The sequence below is a fragment of the Cryptotermes secundus genome, unplaced genomic scaffold (genome assembly GCF_002891405.2).
Source record: "Cryptotermes secundus unplaced genomic scaffold, Csec_1.0 scaffold33, whole genome shotgun sequence".
NCBI lineage: Eukaryota > Metazoa > Arthropoda > Insecta > Blattodea > Kalotermitidae > Cryptotermes > Cryptotermes secundus.
The window spans coordinates 1,166,576-1,187,608 of record NW_019727088.1 but is presented as its reverse complement, the minus strand read 5'-3'; the positions used below and the strand labels follow the sequence as shown (position 1 = coordinate 1,187,608).

General features: G+C 39.2%; 2 protein-coding genes across 4 annotated transcripts; one reads left to right on the top strand and one right to left on the bottom strand.

Moving 5' to 3' along the window:
• Positions 1 to 235: 235 nt before the first annotated feature.
• On the top strand, positions 236 to 10,039 carry LOC111864284 (protein spindle-F). 2 transcript variants are annotated; one of them, XM_023851419.2, is made up of 4 exons: positions 236 to 1,214; positions 5,551 to 5,642; positions 8,016 to 8,208; positions 9,560 to 10,039. In XM_023851419.2, the coding sequence occupies exons 1-4, from the start codon at positions 638 to 640 to the stop codon at positions 9,904 to 9,906; spliced, it is 1,209 nt and encodes a 402-aa protein (XP_023707187.1). In that variant the 5' UTR covers positions 236 to 637; the 3' UTR covers positions 9,907 to 10,039. The 2 variants fall into 2 exon arrangements, with proteins under 2 accessions (XP_023707187.1, XP_023707186.1); XM_023851418.2 differs by having other exon boundaries at positions 237 to 1,214; positions 9,554 to 10,039.
• On the bottom strand, positions 9,935 to 20,736 carry LOC111864286 (39S ribosomal protein L32, mitochondrial). 2 transcript variants are annotated; one of them, XM_023851423.2, is made up of 5 exons: positions 20,592 to 20,735; positions 20,283 to 20,510; positions 19,243 to 19,385; positions 15,396 to 15,546; positions 9,935 to 10,404 (listed from the first exon to the last, which is right to left on the bottom strand). In XM_023851423.2, exons 1-4 carry the CDS (start codon positions 20,680 to 20,682, stop codon positions 15,427 to 15,429), a joined length of 582 nt encoding a protein of 193 aa, XP_023707191.1. In that variant the 5' UTR covers positions 20,683 to 20,735; the 3' UTR covers positions 9,935 to 10,404; positions 15,396 to 15,426. The 2 variants fall into 2 exon arrangements, with proteins under 2 accessions (XP_023707191.1, XP_023707189.1); XM_023851421.2 differs by lacking the exon at positions 9,935 to 10,404 and adding an exon at positions 11,240 to 11,436 and having other exon boundaries at positions 20,592 to 20,736.
• Between the last annotated feature and the right edge of the window lie 297 nt (positions 20,737 to 21,033).

Genomic DNA, 21,033 nt, shown 5'->3' with positions numbered 1-21,033 from the left:
GAACGTGCTGTCACATCTGAGATAAAAGTACACTTCGCGGTATCACAACCCAGAACAATTGGCGTAGAAAGGCGGGGTTATCTATTGTCACATGCGGACCACCACTACAACCACTGGCCTACCAGGCACCAGATTGACGCTTGTGACTTCACTAATGTTTGCTAGCTTTCCGTGCAGGGATACTTAAGAAAGTTTTTATTCCTTCATGAATTCCAGCTTCGGTATGTAACTTCATGTTTCATACGTACCTGTACAATTTCTTTGCACATTATGCTGGACAGAGTTACACATCCGTTCTCAGTCCAGCATAGTTCAGTGTTCATAAAATGGACGGCAATAAAGCGGAACGCAAAGTCAACACAGTGTTCAGTGAGATGACCAGTGTGACCAGTGTGACCAACACATTGTCAGTACGTGAGAAGTTACGGCGTGTGTGCCGTTAATGTGATGTAATACCATAAAACAGGAAAGATAGATAAGAAGCATTTAAAACCCAGTATTTAGAACCATTAGTGTTTTATGGAAGTTCCAAGTTGTTTTACGTAGTTACGTGTTATATCTGTTTATGAAATAGTTTTTAATTAACCTCTTCAACAGAATATGTTTAACGTAATTGAAACAATATTGTAACGAAATTATGAGTCTTGAAAAGAAAGACAGCGATTTGGACCAGTCTGTGTGTAGACCGAAAAGTGTGGAAGAAGCAGTTGGCTCACATTATGCACTCCAAGTGGCTCTTCAAACTATGAAAGAAAGATGTCAACATTTACAGCAAAGGCTGGCGGCTGTTGAAGAAGAAAACCTTAATTTACGTATTGAATACAGGAAACGAAAATCAGATTCAGCTTGTGCAACCGCAGAAAATGCATCAGAAAGTGAACCAGAGGACTCAAAACTCAAGATTGACTGTCTGGAAGAGAAAGTGGCAATGTTGACCCGCCAGAAGTCCCAGCTAACTCATCACCTGTTCATGGTAGCTACTGAAAACAGGCAGTTGTGGAACAGACTTTCGAATCTTACACAAGCAAACCAGAATCTTGGCAGCCATCTGTCTAAAATATCTAGCACTCTGAATCGACATCATTCAACTAACAGCATAGTAATACCAAAATCACAATTACCAGCAAGCAGTTTGTCACATAGAGGTGAACTGAACTTGTCATCAGACAATGTGTTGACTAAAGGAAGATATAACGTAGCAAATAAAGGCACAGGTACAGACAACATTAAGAAATATAGTGGCTCATTTGCAAAAATATCGGGGTTAAGTATATGTTTGGCTTTTAATGTTATGTTACACTGTTCTGCTGCCATCCTACATTCACATTTTCAGAACTTCATGTGCATGTGTGCATGCATACTTTTACCACAGCATGAAATTTTGATGACATATGAAAAATTTGAGGTTCTCACAGTAGCCACCGTAAAGAGTAGTGTTCCACGACATAATGCCATGTAGTCTGGTGGATGGTGACTGACAGTATGTCTTAATAGTTTTGTGATTGGTTTACTATTCAGCCCTGAAGGTGGAGGCACTGCATTTGTCCAACACATAGGTAGACTTCTACCAGACTACACAGTGATCCATCCAAAACTGTAGACTGCATCTCATAAGAACAAGATGGTATTAAGAAATTGCAGAGCCAGATATAATGAGGTTTTTACTTGTCATGAGATTGTAATAGACAATAAAGCAGTAGGTTTTACAGATGAACTTCAGTAATTTTAATTTAACTTCTTTAAAAACATAAAAGGATTAGGCTGGAATGTCAGAAATAGGGACCAAGGTGCTATAACAAGGACCCAGATACTGCATTCTCTTACATATTTTCACAATTTTGGTGAGTATAGATGGGGTTTGGATCAGTAATTGGATTTATTGAACTCGACAACTCAACTACAGGTAAGGATTGTGCTGTCGCTGTTCTACACACTTCACAAATCACTATAGGGAACACTAGGTGTTCTTAGTCTGTTAGTCTTCACTAGCTGTTGCTTGGTAGCAGCTTCCAGTGGCAGACGTTCCCCTTCCTCTGGGTTTCCGAACAGTTTCAAGTCTCTGCTACCAGCTTCTCACAACAACAGCTCATGACTGAACCCCACCAATTAGTCCAAGTCTATGTTATGACCAACGGTCAGTTAGCCGGTCTGTCTTGGAGTAAAGCACCCATCTAGAGCTTACAACGAGATTTTTATTACTGTCAGACAGTTGTGGGTTTGTTGGTGTGGGGTGCTCTTTCTGACGAGAGGACGGGTCTGTCGTATGCATTTGCTGCTGGCTCTTGCCAGCACAGTCATTCTCGTGAACATATTTTACTGTCTGAAATTTGATATGTCCCTTTTTGTCACCTCCTATGACTCACAGGGCTATGGTGGAGGTATTCAACCCTGCCTACACATGGGATGCCCCACCAGTTATCTGACCGAAGTCAAAGTCACATTGCGACTGATGGTCGGTCAGTCAGTCTGTATTTATTAGTGTTTGACAGTTATGGTCTTGTTATTGTGGTGTGCCCTCTCTGACAAGAGGATGGCTCTGTCTTTTGTCAGAATCATTGCCTGCAATACTGCAGTAGTAAGTCATTTGTCATAATGTAAAGGATATTTACACTTTACATGTTAATAAATGTATGTAAAATATATACAGGGCCTCTGTCAGTCCAGGCTTAGTACAGCAGATTATGCCCTATTTCTAGTAGCTTCCACTACAATGGCAGTCTAGTCAATTGAATGGTCGTATGTTTGACCGCTGCCAAGTTTAAGCCTCTTATACTTTCTGTGTCGGGCTTCACCTTGTCCAATATTGCGAACATTTATTTATGCTTTTGTGTGACCTTGCTTGTTATATCTGACTGACTCCAAACTTATACTGCTTATAATATCTTCGCATGGACTGCGTAGAAAACAGTTCCTCTGTTGCAGTGCAATTCTTGCTTAGTGATTGCATTATGTACTCCAGTGTTGCATATGCAGCCATCAGCGTGGACTGCACAGAAAACACCATTCCTCTGTTGTTTACTGGCCACTGCCTAGTAATGGACGCTGCTGTGGCTCCACAATTCTTGCTTTGAGTGAATATGCCACAATATTAAGCCCCGTGACAAAGCATTATTAACAGTAACTACAAAAAAACACTAGAGGGCCGAACTCTTAAAAAAACAGTTGAGTAGATAATTTCCCCAGCATGTCACACAGCCAGCTGGACACCCCTCCTACTGTATGCCAGAGGAAGGTTTTTGTTTTATGTATATACAGAAGTGTTTCTAGTCAATGTATGGAAGTAATCTCAGCTATACAAAACTAAACCAACCTATACAATGATCAAATCTTCCATGTAACTTGTAATTTTTGTCCAGTGCTCTTCTTGCATTCAGTAAGAGGTCCCAGTCTAGAAGGGTATGGGGGGAACAATATTAGAAGTGGATGGATATCAGACTGCCCTTGCCCCATGACTAATAATCTGTTGAGTCCCCGTCATTTATCCCATCAGGAACTTTGGGACCATATGATAGTTAACCAGGGTTCAGCAAATCAAGTATGAGTAAAGGGACTCACAAGAGCATGGACAGTACTTGGGTAAGGCTGTCATTAATGTACCAACACCTGCCACAAGTAGGATCATCAAATGGTGCTACTGCAAAACCTTGGAATATTAGGATAGTAATTTAATATTTGGTGTCTTTAGTTTCAGTAAATATTCACTTCATCTCCACTAATAATGGTCTCTGCTGCCTGCTTCCACTTAGCAGCACACATATTTGGTAGGCCTTAAAATGTATTTATCAAGAGTAATAATTGAAGAAAGCAGTCTTCTGGGATTTGGCACCATGTATATGTGGTGTTAACCGACGTTTCGGAGGAACATATCGCCCCCATCTTCAGGGTTGAAGAAGTATAAGTAAATCTGCAAGCGACAACACCGTGAGACACGGTCAAGCAGACCGTGTCTCACGGTGTTGTCGCTTGCAGATTTACTTATACTTCTTCAACCCTGAAGATGGGGGCGATACGTTCCTCCGAAACGTCGGTTAACACCACATATACACGGTGCCAAATCCCAGAAGACTGCTTTCTTCATAGTCACCGCCGTGAAAGCCTCAGATCTTACAAGAGTAATAATTGTTTAAATTGGAAAATGTGAAATTCCACTTATAGAAAGTGGCTGTATGGCAATTCTGTTGGTGTACATGCTCACACCCTTCCTACCTGGTCAGCTGCAGCAGTACTGAGACTGTACCATCATAATGTGAAGAATATTGGCCCACTTGCCATACCTATCTTACATGCCTTTTGGAATCAATTTTATCCTCACCAAACATAATGCCTGTAATCTCACTTGCACTCAGGGTGCACTAAATACAAACTTTCATATCATGAAGCAGAACTTTGTGTATTAAGATGTGCATTTCCTGTGTTCCATAGTTGCTTTGTGTCCATTCTGATAAAACCAAGCCTTATCTGGAAAAAATAATCCTTTTGGAATAAAGTTCACCATCATGAACCAGTTGCCGAAAATGTCTGAAAGAAGCGCACAACTCTGCTTTTGTAAGGCCATGGTTAAACAATTCTCTTGAGGTCCTTAGGCTTACTGATGTTTCTGTTTCTTTTACAAGATGCATAAAAAGTAAATGTCCAAGTTGAGGTCTGGTATCATCCAACTTTTCTTGTCTTAATATTCATCCCCCGTATTCTGGTTTCCCATCTCTTAATAAAGTTGTAGTTTTTACTTTACTGACAACATTCTGAATATCATTTGGTTGGGAAACTTTCTCTGTCACTCCGTAATTGTCTCATATTTAACATAATATTCATATAAAATAGCTGTAACAGTCATGTACACTTACCCATGTGCAATACAAAATGGCAACTTGCAAGAATCACTACTGAAAGTATGACATAACAGAACCACAGTTTTGCATACTTTGCAGACATGTGATCTAGGAATTTCTGTAACTAGTATCTTCAGTCAGTTCATGGTGGCAGGCTTGATCCCAAGCTGAAATAATTTTTTTAAGACGAGGCTTGATTTTATATGAGTGGACATGTGAACACACAAGCTGACACATATTAAGGTACAGAAAATAATCCACATCTTAGTTCAACTCCATGATGTAAAGCTGTGTTTAGTGTGACCTGTCTGCAAAGATTATGGACCTTGTCTTTCAGTAGATCTATTTAATTCTGAGTGATACATAAGGCAGCTACTGCAAGTGGACCAGAGACCTTCACTCTACAAATGGTTTAGTGTCACTATCACTGCATCTAAGATCATAAGGGACAACCCACACAGTGAGCACACAGCAGAGGGGATGTATGTCAGCACAGCCATGTAATTATTCTCGCTGTACATATGTATATAAGTATGATTGGTATAAAAAAGTATTTCTCACAACCACAAAAGGATACTGTATGGTGTGTCTATATTTCTGAATAACTTATTATAATGTATACAGAATTGGACTTTGAAATGCTCTTGACATTAGAGTATACTTACCAAAATGTTAAAATGTAAAAGTAACAGTGACGCCTTGCATCGTGATTGTGTTTCAGAAGTTTCCGAGGAGAGTCTGGAGGAGATTTCACTGAAACTTATTAAAAGCTTTCTGCAAGAGAAAACAGAGCTTGAAGAACAGTATGCACAGGTAATGAGCCTTTCGTGTGAAATGTACATCAGGAGAGCAAAAATATATTGTCACATGATTGACTGTAGACAGGGTTTGGATTGGTAATTGGATTTATTATGCACTTACAGAATGTAACTATAGCAGTCTCACTGGGCCACACATTTCAAGCACTTCACAAATCAATATAGGACACACTAGGTCTTCTCAGCCTGCTGTGTCTTCGCCAGTCGTTGCCTGGTGACAGATCCCAACAGTGTCCTCTGCTTCCATGCTCATGTTCTTACCTGCTGGCGACTGTCTAACGGCTACCCTGTTGCTCCAACTGCCGACAATCAACTGACTGACTCTAACTGTCCTGCTTATAACATCTTGGCACTAGCTGCACAGAAAACACTTTTCCTCTGTTGCTGTTTCCAATTGTTGCCATGCTGCTGCTGCTGCTTCTGTGGTCGTTGCCTAGCAGTGGGTCTACATGCCAAATTGCTCCCTTCTTAAGGCTGTTTGTCTCCAATAGCCTACAGGCATACATCCATTTCTTCTTTCAAAAAGGCTGTGCTTATGACATCTGTGATCGGCCTAGCCTTCCTTCCCCATGGCTCACTTCTCGCGGTGATTACTAAGGCTCAGGATTACAGTATGTGACATCTCAAATTCCCAATAAAAAGGATCATTGAGCTATATGTTGTCTTGAACATTACATTCATGCTGACTGGCTCTTCTTCTAGTTCTGAGCTATAGCTGCATTCCTCATTGTTGGTTGTAATTCAGATCCACTCACCAGCTGATGCAATGCCCTCTCTGAGAAGAAGACAACAGCTGCCTCCTGTACCATGTGATGAAAGTGTTTCACCTCCACTCTCACCGCTGCTGATGTACCTACTCTCTTTTAGTCTTCCTCTCTGCTGCTGTCCACATGACAGTTGCAAAGTCTGAGATGTACTTCATGTGAGTTGTTCCTTCTGATATCAGTGCCTCTGATGTCAGTATCAGAGTCTGCATGTTTAGTATCTGAACTAGGACTCCTGCATGATGTGGTGTCTTGCATCTAAGAATTTATGAATTTGGCAGGCTGTTCTTGTGTTGATGACTCACTGAAACTCACATGTTCCTTTTCTTTAATTGCAGTCTTCCCTTGGATGCTGCCACCATCACACTTTCCAGATGAATTAACCACCAAATTTTGAGTACTGTTATTACAGGTATCCTCTGGTACTTTACACTTCGTTTCACTACATTCTAGAGGTTCCAATAGTCTGGCTACTTCATCAGTACAAGTATTATTCAGGAGACACTCCCTTTTTATAGTTGACTGCTGTTCATCAAATGACACTAAAATATCTTTGTGCTGAGTGATCTGTACCATTGGTACTGCAATATCTGAAGTTGGGAGTTTTGCATCTTTCAGAGATCCTTCAGACCTCTGACCACGGTAGTTTAAAGCTGAGCGATTTCTTTCATTCTGAGTCTTGTCTGAGATAGAAAAGCTGGCAATGTCTTGGACAGATGACTTCCAGTTCAACGAAGATCTGATCTGTGTACTGAGGTCCTCAGAAATCTCACTTTGCATTTGTCCTGCTTCCTCGGTATCCTCTGCTGCTTTGTCACCATTCTCACTTGAAGTACTGTCATTCCCATGCCTCTCTATCCAGTGGCACTACCTATATAAAGTGGATATAATGGCTGTTTTTAGAGAGCAGTGGATGGTCCTCATTCTTTGGGATGAGTGATACCCTTTTTAAGAGTGCAGTGTTTTGGCATATGCTGTAGAAACCAATCCTGAAGATGGCTACCACTGAACTAATTGAAATGCTGGATAATCACAAAAAATAGTGCCATTTTTGCCCCAAAACTGAGATTACATACCAGGCAGAAGGTGCAAAATATTACACTACAAATTAAATTGTTCAGAAGCTACATTTGACTGACACATTTTACTGTTAACAATTAATACATTTCTTGCGGCATCTGTTCAGAATAGCCAGTTTCCCAACTGAGATTTAAGGCAAAGACCTCTTCATTATGAACTGAAGTAGCAACCACTATACCATGGCATTTGGTACGATAATCCTTAAAAGAATTCATCCTCAGATGATGATTTGTTGATTGCGAGTAATTGTTTAATGGAATGCACGGTCTGTGCAGAGATGACATTTCATAGTGGAACATGTCAAATAGCCATATGAACAAAATGATGTATCTTCATTGAAAACTGAGAAGGTGAACTCTATGATACAGCATCTGACATATTCAACTGGCATCTCTACATCTGGAAGCCAAAAAAACTATATTAGCATTTTTACATCAGACTCATGTTGTTAGTCAAAGGTGGTTGCAGATATAAAAATTAAAATAATTTTGTTACAAATCTGTAACAGTTTATCTGTGCTACAGATGGTGGAAATTCAGAGCGACTCCTCTTTGTACAGCGTTCAGAACCTAGGATATGCATACATGGAGGATGGTAATGAAACTATTGAAGACATGAAGGACCACCACAAGAAGTTACTAGAGCTGAAGGCCATGCTGAAAGAGCAACAAACCATGATGATGGCTGCAATTGCAAATGTTGAAAGAATAAAGAAAGGTACAGTGATTCGCATACGTCTGGCAGGCTTTCAAGTATGGCACAAAGGCTGAAAAAGAAGGTTATGAGAAAAGTATGTGTAAAACATGTTGTTAGGCACATATTCTTGAACTGTATTTGATAACTGCAGACACATTTAATAATATTTTAACTAACATAGTATAATGCATTTGTAGTTAGCATTCAGTTCATAGTTCATTTTATATGCCAGAGTTATTACTTATTCTCTTCTATTGTTGTGTATCTTTGGAATTTGTAAATAACCAGTCCCTGCTGTAGTTATCTCTGTATGAAAAATATGGCGGATCTGTTGCCTGTGACTTTTTTAAGAAGTCGTCCATATTTAGTTGCTTCCTGACCTCAGACTTTTAATATATTGTGACGCGTTGCGCTATGGATGATGCCCCTCCCTCCCCGCCAGCCGTGACGGATCCGAGAGGAGCCGAAGTGAGCCGAGTCCAAACACGCTGGTTGCTAGGCAAAGCAAGTAAACAGCGGTGACATCACACGGGACGCCGCAGTTACTACGTAGAGGTAAACAACTCCCAACAGCATTGCTAGGCTATCGGCTACCACGGCGGCAAACAACAGTGGTGCCTATTACGTGGCTGTTTTCTGTGTTGTCCAGAACGGGGCTAAATAAGGAGCAGCGAAGACTATTCACAGTTAGTTCTCGAGTTACGAGTCAGCCAGGCAGTCAACCAGCATTTGCAGTGTAGTATTTGTGATGCCGATGGCAGTAATTGTCAGATTGTAATTTGTGTGATTGTAAGAGCGAATGTGAAATAAAATTTGCTATATGAAATACGGCGCGAAATTATTTGTCGTGTTATACACCCAGCACGTGACAATATTAACAGCTGTACATTTTAACACAGGTGCTGAATAACTTTTGTTTTTAGTGTAATTGTAAATGTAATTAATTAACTCCACAGGGATAGAATTGATGGGCAGTTATAACTGTAAAGCGTTTCCATATGTGTTGAGCACCTTCTGATGATATTCTTCCAAAACATGTAAAGATTTGTATGCAATTAATCAAACTGGTCACATTCAATGATGGTGTTTTGCTTAATTCTTATATTCTGCTTAAAGCTGTCAGACATTCTGTACAATACGTAGGAATTATATGCACATCCTAAGTTTCATGCTTTGCCAGTAGCATAAGCATTCCTTAAATGTACAGCAACGTTTCTATGAGTATTCACTTTTATGTGATTCCTTCAGCATATTCTCTTAAATAAAATATATGAATATTTTATGATGATAAACAAAAAAAAAGTATGCAACAATATTTTTTTGTTAGTTTCACCAATTTTATTTAATTTGTGCTCAATTTCACTAGTTACAGGTTGTGCAGTTCATAACCCCTGCCAAGAGGAGCCAGAGGTGAAACAGACATTAAAAGACAGTGATGCAGATATCGAGGCTGAAGTGGAAAGCCTGAGGAAGTGGGGGATTCCTGATTGTACATCCTATAGTGAAGTTATTCAAAGACAGCTGGACCAGGTGGCTGAGCCACCATCAACCACAAGCAGTATGACCACATCCAGCAAGTATAAGGAACACATATGCCCAATGTGTGGCAAGCTATACAATCATGGAATTCCCTTTGAAATGTTCCAGCAGCATGTCTCAGACCATTTTACTGAAGAAGAGTCATACTCCATATTAACCAATCCTGAAGTTACAACATAACATTTACTTTGAAACATAGAGCAAGTAACAGTACAAACAAGTTGTTAAAGAGACTTATACAAAGTAACACACCTAGTACCACAGCAGAGATATCTAGACTGTAAATAACACTGCTTATGTGCACAATGGGTTCTTTTTATTGAATCGATTAAGCTGGAACAGCTCAGTAATGTAACCAGCTATGGGTTGATGGTGATGAACCAAATCCCAGTAAGGGACTGGGATTTTTATTCTCACCATTATATCCAGAATGACCGTTCCTATTCCTTTGGTACTGGACCTCTAACCACCCAATGTGGAAAACCAGCCAGGGCCTGAAGCTGCTCACTTTCCTCCATGTAGAATGTGTGATGCTTTGCTTTGTGTGTGCCTTCGTGATGTAGTGCTTAGGAACAGCAGCTTTGCTTTCACCTCAGGATATGTAAGACACGAAGTTGATATGTTGCACTTTGTTATGAATCTGACCAGGCAGGAGATGAAATTTAGGTCAGTGAATTTCTGGAAAATAAAATGATGTTTAATCAAAGAAAATACTGAATTTGGCTTTGCTTTTACTTTGTACCATGCCTTTTTATGTGAAGATTCAACTTTTGAAATTAGGGAGTAATGTGTATTATTTTCATGAAATTCAATTATCTAACTTGGTTTTGGGAATCTGCATCACTCTGGTCTCCAGTCCTTCAACAGTGACATTTTCATGTCATCAAGATTAATGTGATGATGACCATATCTTCATTCTACCATATTTTTAAAAACTGATCACTTAATTTCACAGTTTTTAGCACATCAGGATATAATGCAATGAATCAAGAGCATGACTATGATGTACATTTACTTCCCATAAAGGTTTCCAATTGGCAACATTTCTTTCTTCTTTACACGTGGTACTTATCCTATCACTGAAATAGTCAACTATTTCAGTTCTTCCTTCATTATTATAGGTTATAGACCACCACTTCAGTAAAATCGTACTGTTTATTTGTTTACTTATGCTAACAGTACCTCAGACTATAGAGTGTCAAATGACAGGATTAGTCATAATGAATTGGAAAGGCTGTGAAAGTGACTATGCCATAATTTGTGGTAAAATACCATAATTTGCCTTGAGGGACTGAGGAACGCCATGACAAACCACAGTACAGCTGATGTCCAGGGCGATATATTAACCCTGGACTTCACAAATACATAGTAATGTTGCTACAAACTCGATTCCAATGATTGGTATATTTCAGGTTGTCTTAATTCAGTAGTGTGCAGTGTCATGCTCCTCCATGTTGCCTTTTGTCCCACATCTGAGTTCAGACTTGGTCTTGTGACACTGAATATGCAGAAGTTTGATTTATAAAACTTGTTTTATTGATTAGCACCAGAAGTAACAGCATAACAGTAGTATCCATTTATCCTCATTTGTGGATCATAAAATAGTTTAGTTTTGGCTCTTCACAACTTGTTTCACCTTGTCTTGGACCTTAAGCTCTCATCACTTCTTGCCTGTGATTCATGCTTCAAAGTATACAATTTGTATTCTTCCTGGAACATGAATACAATTTGAAGAATTCTATCTTCTGGGATATAATGCCATGTAGTCTGTTGAAAGTCAACTGCATTTCAAAGGAACATGTTGCCTCTATCTTCAGGATTGAAGAATAAGCCAAGCAAGAAACCAGAATGCAGCGGACTACATGGCATCATATTCCACAAGACAGAACTCTTCATAACCACCACTGTGAAAACCTCAAATCCTACATAAATAAAAAATTGTCTCTTTGATTCTTACACCTGTACTTTTGTCAGTCATGCTCTTTATAGCAACACATAAAATCAGAAGTTTGCAGTTGTTAGTAAATGCTCTATTCAAACCAGCTGCTAACTCTGTAATACAAATTTCCCTACATATAATTAAAGTACAATTCACTTGTCTTGTACTTATTTTTACCTCCAATATAAGTATCCAAAAACATTTTAAATTAATTACTGCATTTCCTTGATTCTAAAGCAGCAAGTAACAGTGATGCTATGCTGCTCATGGTCATAATTTATAACACCACCTTATATTATTCTCCATCACAAAATGATACCTAAGAATGAGATGTTCCTGGGGTTCTTTGTAACCCACCTGGTATGTTAATCGTATACACCTTTCATGGACACTTATCTGAAGAACTGAGGGGTAAACTTCAGAGGAAAAATTGTGACTTGGCTGCAACGCTGGTGGCATGACCAGCCAATTTCAACCACTCAGTGATTCAGTCAACAAACCATTTAAAGATTATTTAACGATGGAACACAAAGCTAGGTTGCTACACTTCTACTAACACCATCTGGTAAGATGAAGAGGGCATCTGCTTCAAAACTTGCAAATTTGGTCTTTGCTATTTGGAAGAGACCGCAGTAGTCTTCCAAGAAATGCTGCATCACATATGCATCTGATGGCATGTAAGACAAGATGGGACAATCCTGATCTTGACTGCCCTCACTTATAAAGCACTTAGAAGAATCTGCGCACTCGGTGTAAGACTGGATGTGCAAGTGAAAAGACTGAATTGATACATCAAATTTAAATTTTCAGTTTGTGTTGATTTCTGTTTGTTAATACAAAGAAGTTTTGCTTTTGAATATTGACAATTCCTACTGTACAAAAACACACACACACATATATATATATATATATATATATATACCTAATTACTCAGAATATAAGATGCCACTGAATTTAAAACAGAAACAGTTTTTAATGTGGGTTTTAGGAAAAAAATTAGAAAGGTGCACATTCCTCAAATTTAAGACACACCTCAATTTTTCAATGGGAAAAAATGTGTAAAATGTGCTGCTTTTATTCAAAGTAATAAGGTATATCCCCACTCCCAAAACCTATTACTAAATCCAGGGTGTATTTTATAATCGATGAGGTCTTAGATCTGGGGAAATACAGTAACTGATACAAATATTATGTTTCTGGACATTATCCATCATCCTGTTTTTATCTAAAACACCATGCTGTCTTTATTTAAAAACACAACATTTTGGAGACTGGATTCTGTCTCCATCTTCAAGTAAAACATACTGAGCTGTGCCAAATCGATAGAGCTAGTCCCTATCTCCAGATCTAGCTCTATCTATTGAGCCCAATTGAGTAAGTTATACCTAAACACAGGGACAGAATCTAGTTTTCGAAACGTTTTTAAATAAAAACAGGATGATGGATGATTAATACATATTTGTATTAATGTACCATCAACACAAACTTTTAGATCTTGTTTATTTTTCTCTTCTTTTATTCCGTTGCTCCCACTTGGAGCATAGGGCACCCATGAAAGATCTTATTTACAGTAACTGAAATGGTCATCCAGTTCTTTTGAGGCTTCTCTGACTATGAAATGATGCTGAGGGGCCAGTATTCATAGTTCTATTAGGCATTGTCAACTAATCAAGCAGAGAGTCCTTGAGAAGTGACTAAGTTACTCAGACAGTCAAGCAACTGTTCACCTTTTATGCAACTTGAAGAATAACAAAATAACTATGATTACAAATGTCCCTATCCTGAGCAAAGATACACTCCATCCAGCCCCCCCCCCTTTTTATTGCTAGTGGGGTGGGACTAAGTCCCTTGTACTGCGGCCACTTCCTATTGTACCAGCCCCAGATGATAGGTGAGGGTGACTGTGAAGCAATTGGTGGAATGAAGATTGGCAGGGGAAACCGAAGTACTTGGAGAAAACCTGCCCCAGTGCCACTTTGTCCACCACAAATCCCACTTGACCAGACCACAGATGTGCGGAATTCACATTCTAGAATTGTATAATACGTATTTTCAATAATGTTATACAGGGCGCCCAGTCATTGAAGAAACCGTTAGGGGTTCGGCGTGAGTCAGATACAACATTTCTCACAGACTGCTACTGTAACTGCCGATAGCGGAATGTGTCATCAGCGCTGAAAAACACGCACACTTTTGCTCACGTAGAGTGGATGGATCGTTTCTCCACGACTACTGTGCCCTTCCCTGCTAGTGAGAGTGCAGTCGTGTCTCTGATTCCCTTGCATCAGTTTCTGTACATGCACACATTTATAGGAATATTGTAAAAAGATGATAAACTTACCGTGCTCTATAACAGGTGTTGGAAGTGACCCCTTCTGCTTGCAAACATGCCTCGCATCGCATAAATAAATTATGCGACATTTTCTGAAGATCATCCACGGCAATTTAAGGTATTGTGCATGCAAAATCCTCACGCTATACAGCAAGCGCCATTACATAGTGAAAAGGTGGGGGTGTGGTGTGCTGTAAGTTCACGCTGAATCATTGGCCCCTTATTTTTCCACAAACCCGTGAACTCTGACCACTATGTTAATGATATACTGAATCCGTTCTTCAATCAGCTGACTGCTGAAGAAAGACAATATAGATATTTTCAGCAAGACAACGCTACAGCAAGTATGGCTAATGCATCCATGGTCGCAATACAGGAAGTGTTTGAAGACAAAGTAATCTGAAGGGGACTGTGACCTCCCAGATTCCCAGATCTGTTTCTGCGATTTTTATCTTTGGGGAAACCTAAAGGGAAAAGTCTACAAGGATAATCATTGCACCACTGAAGCTCTGCAGAATGAAACATCATGCATAATTAGTTGAATTGCTGTGTACCAACTTCAGAAAGTGTCACATAATTTATTTATGCGATGCGAGGCATGTTTGCAAGCAAAAGGGGGGTCACTTCCAACACCTGTTATAAAACTCATTAAGTTTGTTATCTTTTTACAGTATTCCTATAAATGTGTGCATGTACAGAAACTGATGTGAGGAAATCAGCGATACAACTGCACTCTCACTAGCGGGGAAGGGCACAGTAATCGTGGAGAAATGAACCATCTGCTCTAGGCTAGCAAGAGTGTGTGCGTTTATCAGCACTGATCACTCATTCCGCTATCAGCAGTTACAGCAGCAATCTGTGAGAAATGTTGCATCCAACCCACGCCGCTTCCCGATTTCCTCGATGGCTGAATGCACTGTATTAACCAATTGTGTACTGGTTTAAATGAACACACTAGAAATAGGTCTGACAGTTCAATGTAGTTCGGTGGCCCAACACAGGTGATCAGCTATGTAATTTATGCTTTTATTCATGCAACTGCCATCTCTTAGTATTTTTAAAAACTGTATAGTAGTCTGGCTTAGATAAGAATGTTTACAGATCCACAGGTGTACTTCTTATCTCCCTGTTGTGTTTTGAATGAAATCGTGTGCTTTCAGGATGAATGTGGCAAAAGTACCCTGTCCCCAAGAGGGATTACAGCAATGTATGTCACCTGCATGTTAAATGGTAATGTTGATATTCTACTGATCCCTTCCCATTAGATAATTATACTGCACAGCAATGCTAGGTGCTCTTTGCAAATGATCACACTTCACCTGTGTGCTGGTCCAAATTTGAAGGAAGATGAGATCTAAATCAATCCAGAACTATGATTACAGCCTACACATTGCTCACCTAGTACCGAAGAACTGAAAGGGACTTGTGGTTATGCTAGTTCTGTTGGTTTTACATCACCACCACTTGAAGGCTGAACTGTTGACTTTTCAAGCAAGTTTTTACTAAACCATGATGGTCTTTCCTTCTTCATTTCAATGACACGTTTACCCTGAAAGCAGGAAAAAAAAGTTCATGATTCATAATCCAATGCTGTAACCATACCTTCGGTTAGAGAGGCACAGATGAAAGATCTGAAACCTTCCTTCCAGATAAGAGTATATAAGTGTACTGATCCATCCTACATCTCATGTCTGGCAGGGGACTTGTGTTTAGATGAAGTTCAGAAGTTATTTTAAGGCATGATTTTACAAGATGGCAGGATCTTGTATAGCTTTACAACATAATGACCAGAAATGTATGCCTCTCTTGCTTGCACAGTATTTTGACATAGTAGTTGCACTAGCAGATACAAATACAAATTCAAGAAAAGTTTATGTCTGTTTCTCTCTCTTTTTATAACTATATATATATTTTGTGATGTGTTGCGCAATGGGGGACAACCCCTCACCCCACCAGCAGTGACAAAACACTTTCGAAGCGTTGCCGTTGCTACGCTAATAAGCCAGTCAACACCTCGCCTCTCCCCATGGTGACGTAACATGGGATGCCGCCGTTGCTACACAGCAGGACTAAGACTGATATATCTAAAGAATGTCCCCAGCAGAAAGTTGTAGAGATAGTCATGACACTGATCACCAGGCATTGCAGTCCTGGTCTTTTCCAGAAACAAATTTCCAAATCTGATAGTGCATTCATTCATCTGTAATCTGTCAAGATGACAGGTCCACAGTCTCTTCCAAAACAGTTCCTCCACTTGATGCGATCTAGAGCTTTCTTCTTCAAATGAAAATATCCTCTTCTGTCCCCAAGGTCATCCAGCATCTTCTTACGTCTTCTTCCTCGTCTTCTGGTCACTTCTATCCACCCCTCTATCTTTCCTTCAGTAACTTCTTTTAGAAGGCAGTTACCGCGTAAGATATGATCAATCCAATTAGCCTTCCGTTTTCTTATTTCGTGTAGGATATTCCTCTGCTCACTGACTCTAAATAACACTTCTTCATTTCTCACATAATCGGTCCAACTGATCTTCTCCATCCTTCTCCAACACCACATTTTGAAGCTTTCCAGGTGTTTCTCATCTACTGCCCTAAGTGTCCAAGTTTCAGCCCCANTTCATTTCCATGCCATAGCACCTTCCAATTTCGATTAGTCTATCAATCATGCCCTGTAGCACAGTTTCTTCCTTAGCCATTAACACAAGGTCATCTGCATATTTCACAGTTTGAATAATTTGCCCTCCTAATTTGAAGTCTCCAAGCCTGTCCAGAGCTTCTTTGGTAAGGCAGTCGCTGTACAAGTTGAACGAAATTGGTGATAAACAGCATCCTTGTCGAACTCCTCTTCCAATCTTCACACTTCTTGTCTCCCCTCTGTCCAGTCACACTCTAACTTTCTGATCCATGTACAATTTACTAATCAATCTTCTTTTACGCCAATCAATACCTGTTTCCTTTAGGATCTGCATTAATTTGGTCCAATTTACACAGTCAAATGCCTTCTGCCAGTCTATAAAGCAAGCACACAGTTCTTCATCTATCTCCAAAGTTCATTCTGCTATAATTCTCATCATCCCAATTGCATCCCTGGTTCCTTTTCCACTTCTAAATCCAAACTGATCCTCTCCAAGTATATCCTCTATTTTCCTTTCGATTCTTCTTTTAAGTGCATATATGCAGTGAAATTTAAAGTATATAAGAGTGGGTCAATGAAGGCATCATCCATGTAAACTGTAGCCACAAGAGGAAACTGTTTAAACTGAGACTTCTGCATATTGCATTTCAGGCAATTTGGAATAACGTGCAGATGCATATTAAAGGTTCAGCCATACAGAGCGCTACGTATGCTATGTTCGCTATACGAACAGAAAAATATCTCCCTTTATTGCCAATGTGACTGGCCACACAGACTTCCATATGCTATGTCAGCTGCATCGCAGAATGTACACAGTGTATGTATCCAACATAGCACAGCGCTTTGTGTGGCTGAACCTTAAGAGTTATGGGATTGTCTGCCAAGGAGGAGTGCATCAAGGAAAACAGATATTCATTACTGACAGTATGCATATTCAGCAAGATTATGATTTAAATGCCTATTACAGTAGATTAATGGAAGGGTTATGTGTGAAAACTGTAGCTAGAGACAGGAACTGTATACTTAAAAGCCTTGGTACACAAGCGGAATATAAAGAAAACTAAAGTGTACTAATAGAAAAATCTGTGCTATGTGTATGACAGAAAGATTTTACCCTTTTATTGCATTTGACATCTAACGTTTTGTAGTTGAACTTTAATATAAAAATGTACGTGTGAACAGAAAGTACTGGGAAGAACTAATCACCTACTTTCCTCCGATATGACATGAACTGCATAGAAAACCATACGTCCAACAATTCTTCTATTGTTGCGTGTGTACCTGTTACTGTGGAAATGTGTTTACTAAGTTACTGTCTAGCAATGATAGGGGGATACACATACAGACACACAGAAAGTGGGCTAACAACAGAGGAAATGGAGTTGGTATTTTCCCTCTAGTCTGACCTGATGTTACTCATATATAAAGAGGACAACTCTTTGCTTAGGACTTTAATTAGCAGTCAGTTGCAGCATGCACAAACGCAAGAGTTGGAACACCTAAGTACTGAGCCATTGCCCAGGTATGGCTGTCTCCACAGCAATTCCCTGACTGCACTATTATGGCTTTCAGATGTCATGTCATGTTGCATATAAGTTTAATAAGGCATTGTAATGGCTGTCTCTTCTGGCTTTCAGGAATTGGGGGGGGGGTTGGAGACACAGACACAAAGGCAGCAAGGTAATCTCATAAGCCTCCTTTTATTTTTTCAAAATAAGGAAAGTAGGCTAAGAATGGAATGTGTAGTGGTAACACAGAAATAACAGCTATTATTACCAAAATTCATGAAGTGTCTGTGAGTGTTCATTATGTATCTGCAGTCCAAATCTACTCAGTTACTGTTATAATTGATCAAGCTGTGACTGAAAGAAGTGCATCCCACTTGGTTAGTGGTGAACTTGATGAAGGTCATTATGACGCTTTACTATCAGTTGAAGAAGGAGAGAGGTTCAGTATATGACTTTCTTTATACACCAGCTTTGCTGAAAAAAATTCATCTACACAAGAGCAGCATACTGTTATTCTGTATCAAGTTTCATGTCTTAGTATAACTGTACCTATCTTTACAGAACTTTTCAAGTTACTGAAGTTAGGTAATTTTGTTGAAGTTCATTTTTAACAGTGAATACCTTATCCTTGTTCCTCTTGAAAGGAATGTCTTGTGTGCAATAAGAAAAACTGTTTATAACTTGTAACCTTTGTAAGTGTTGCAATCAATGAGTACTATTTGAAACACATCTCATGCTAGTATGACAGATTAGGAACAAGGCAGTGAAGTCTGTATCCTAATCAGCAATTTAACATAATACCTTCTACATTAATGTAATACATGTATAAATGTCACTTTCAAAAATAAACTTAGTTTCATTTACTTAAGGTAAGGGTAAAAGTTTTCCCTGTGCTTAAGCAATTCAGGAACACACCATGAAGACATGTGGAGAGTGATGGCATAGTACCACCATTCTTGATTTTGGTACTGGATGGAGTTGAATGGTGAGCTTCATGTGCTGGCCACTTTACTCCAGGGGAAAAAAGACCCTGGTACCCATTGGATAGGAGGCTGGGTGGGCCTCAGGGCCAGTCTGGATGCTGTGGAGTTGAGAAAAATATTTACCTTCCAGAATTCTGCTGGCTGTTCTACTTTTTCACCTTCGTATATAACAACTACTTCCTGTTCTACAGGATTCAACCCCAGTTCTTTTTGAATAGTCGACTGCATTGCTTCTGTTTCTGTTCGAACTTTAGCATAACAGTGAGCTGCAAGGAAACAACAAAGAAATGAGATACATACACTAAAGCAAAACAAGCTGCTACAGCTAACACTTATCTTCTGTGCTTGGTAAGAAGAGCATATGACAAAATTCATTATAAAGTAATTAAGTTGACTAAAGATCATTCCCCAATGAGATGTTGTTATATATGACTTTAAGGCCATAACAAAATTCACCATATATTGATAGAGACCAGACGGCACTCGATTATACTTGATGTCCAATCATTCAGGGCAGCAGACTGTGACAGTGACCACTACCTGGAGGTGACAAAAGTTAGGGAGAGACTGACAGTGAATAAATCAACAAAGAACAAAGTTTATACTGAGATGTTCAATTTCAAGAAATTAAATGAGGTAGAGGGTAAGGAGAAGTATTATGATGAAATCTCAAATAGCTTCGCAGCTTTGGAAAACTTAAAGACACTGAGGTGGACATTAATAGAGCTTCAGGAACTATTAGAGAGAATATCAAAATTTCTGCCTAGGATATTATGAATTGAAGAAGCAAAAGCCATGATTTGACTAAGATGCTCAAAATTATTAGATCAAAGGAAACAAGCCAATTGCAGTGTTTACAGGATCCAAGCCAAATAAATGGTGATAATGTGATCAATATAAGACATGAAGACAGCAGGCATTTCATCAATAAAAACAGGGAATACCTGAATGATAACATTTTTGAGCTTGCAACGAAAATTAAGAACAAGAACACATCAGAGACAGTAATTTAATAAAAGTAAACATGAAGGTGCTTCATTACATAATTAAGCACACTGACGACGAATACAGTAGTGTACATCTGGTAATATATTGTTGACAACTACGTTTTCATGCAGTGAACACTATCGCATTACTAATTAAACATGTAACTGCGTACTTACGGCACAAATGATTGGCTTCGTAGTGATGACCACAAGTATTACATACAAGAAGATTTCGTTTCGGAAGTAACAATTTATAAACATATTCCGGGTAGCCGAATTTCCGACTTAATCTTTTCTCAACTGAACGTCTGCTGCGAGGCACTGCCCACAGGAATCCATTGTCTAGAACGTCTAGACTTGTCTTGTTTGTCGCATTTGTTGGTACTGCCACCACACAGAGACTCTCTGAAAAGGAGGTTATGTAATCACTAAAGAATATGTGAAGATAGTAAACAGTGTTTTATATTAACATGCATTACGACTTACGTGGCGGAAATTGTCGTCCAAATGCCAACGCAAAAATATTTTCTATTTGTTTCAGGATTCTTCCAACACGACGAAGCATTGAAGCTGCCATTTTCTCCTGGGCCAATACTGAGTAGCCAACATTACGGAATCACTCTACAACTGTCGATCATTTTTGTGGTTCAACCCGCCCTATAACATTACATAAAACGGACGACAATCATGTGTTCATAGTAGTAAACCCAGAAATCAGAAATACAATTCCTACAGTTTATAGATATTTATAGACAATCTTACAAAACGGAGTACGAGTACATTATGCTATGGACTTCAATGTGTTTATAACGTCATTTTGTTGCATGAAGATGGGAAGATATTACACTTGGCTTAGCTTATTTACAGAACACAGGAAAATTTAGCCTACAATTCTGGAATCCTTTGGTCTGCTGGTAAAAACTAATAT

What these genes read in the sequence shown, in the direction of transcription:
- LOC111864284 (XM_023851418.2), top strand. Translation starts at nt 638, where the DNA reads ATGAGTCTTGAAAAGAAAGACAGCGATTTGGACCAGTCTGTGTGTAGA. An exon ending in TTGAAGAACAGTATGCACAG is followed by an intron (nt 5,643 to 8,015) that starts GTAATGAGCCTT and finishes TCTGTGCTACAG; the next exon opens with ATGGTGGAAATTCAGAGCGA. An exon ending in TGTTGAAAGAATAAAGAAAG is followed by an intron (nt 8,209 to 9,553) that starts GTACAGTGATTC and finishes CAATTTCACTAG; the next exon opens with TTACAGGTTGTGCAGTTCAT.
- LOC111864286 (XM_023851421.2), bottom strand. Translation starts at nt 20,682, where the DNA reads ATGGCAGCTTCAATGCTTCGTCGTGTTGGAAGAATCCTGAAACAAATA. An exon ending in CGAAGCCAATCATTTGTGCC is followed by an intron (nt 19,386 to 20,282) that starts GTAAGTACGCAG and finishes GTTTCCTTGCAG; the next exon opens with CTCACTGTTATGCTAAAGTT. An exon ending in AGCCAGCAGAATTCTGGAAG is followed by an intron (nt 15,547 to 19,242) that starts GTAAATATTTTT and finishes TCCTGCTTTCAG; the next exon opens with GGTAAACGTGTCATTGAAAT.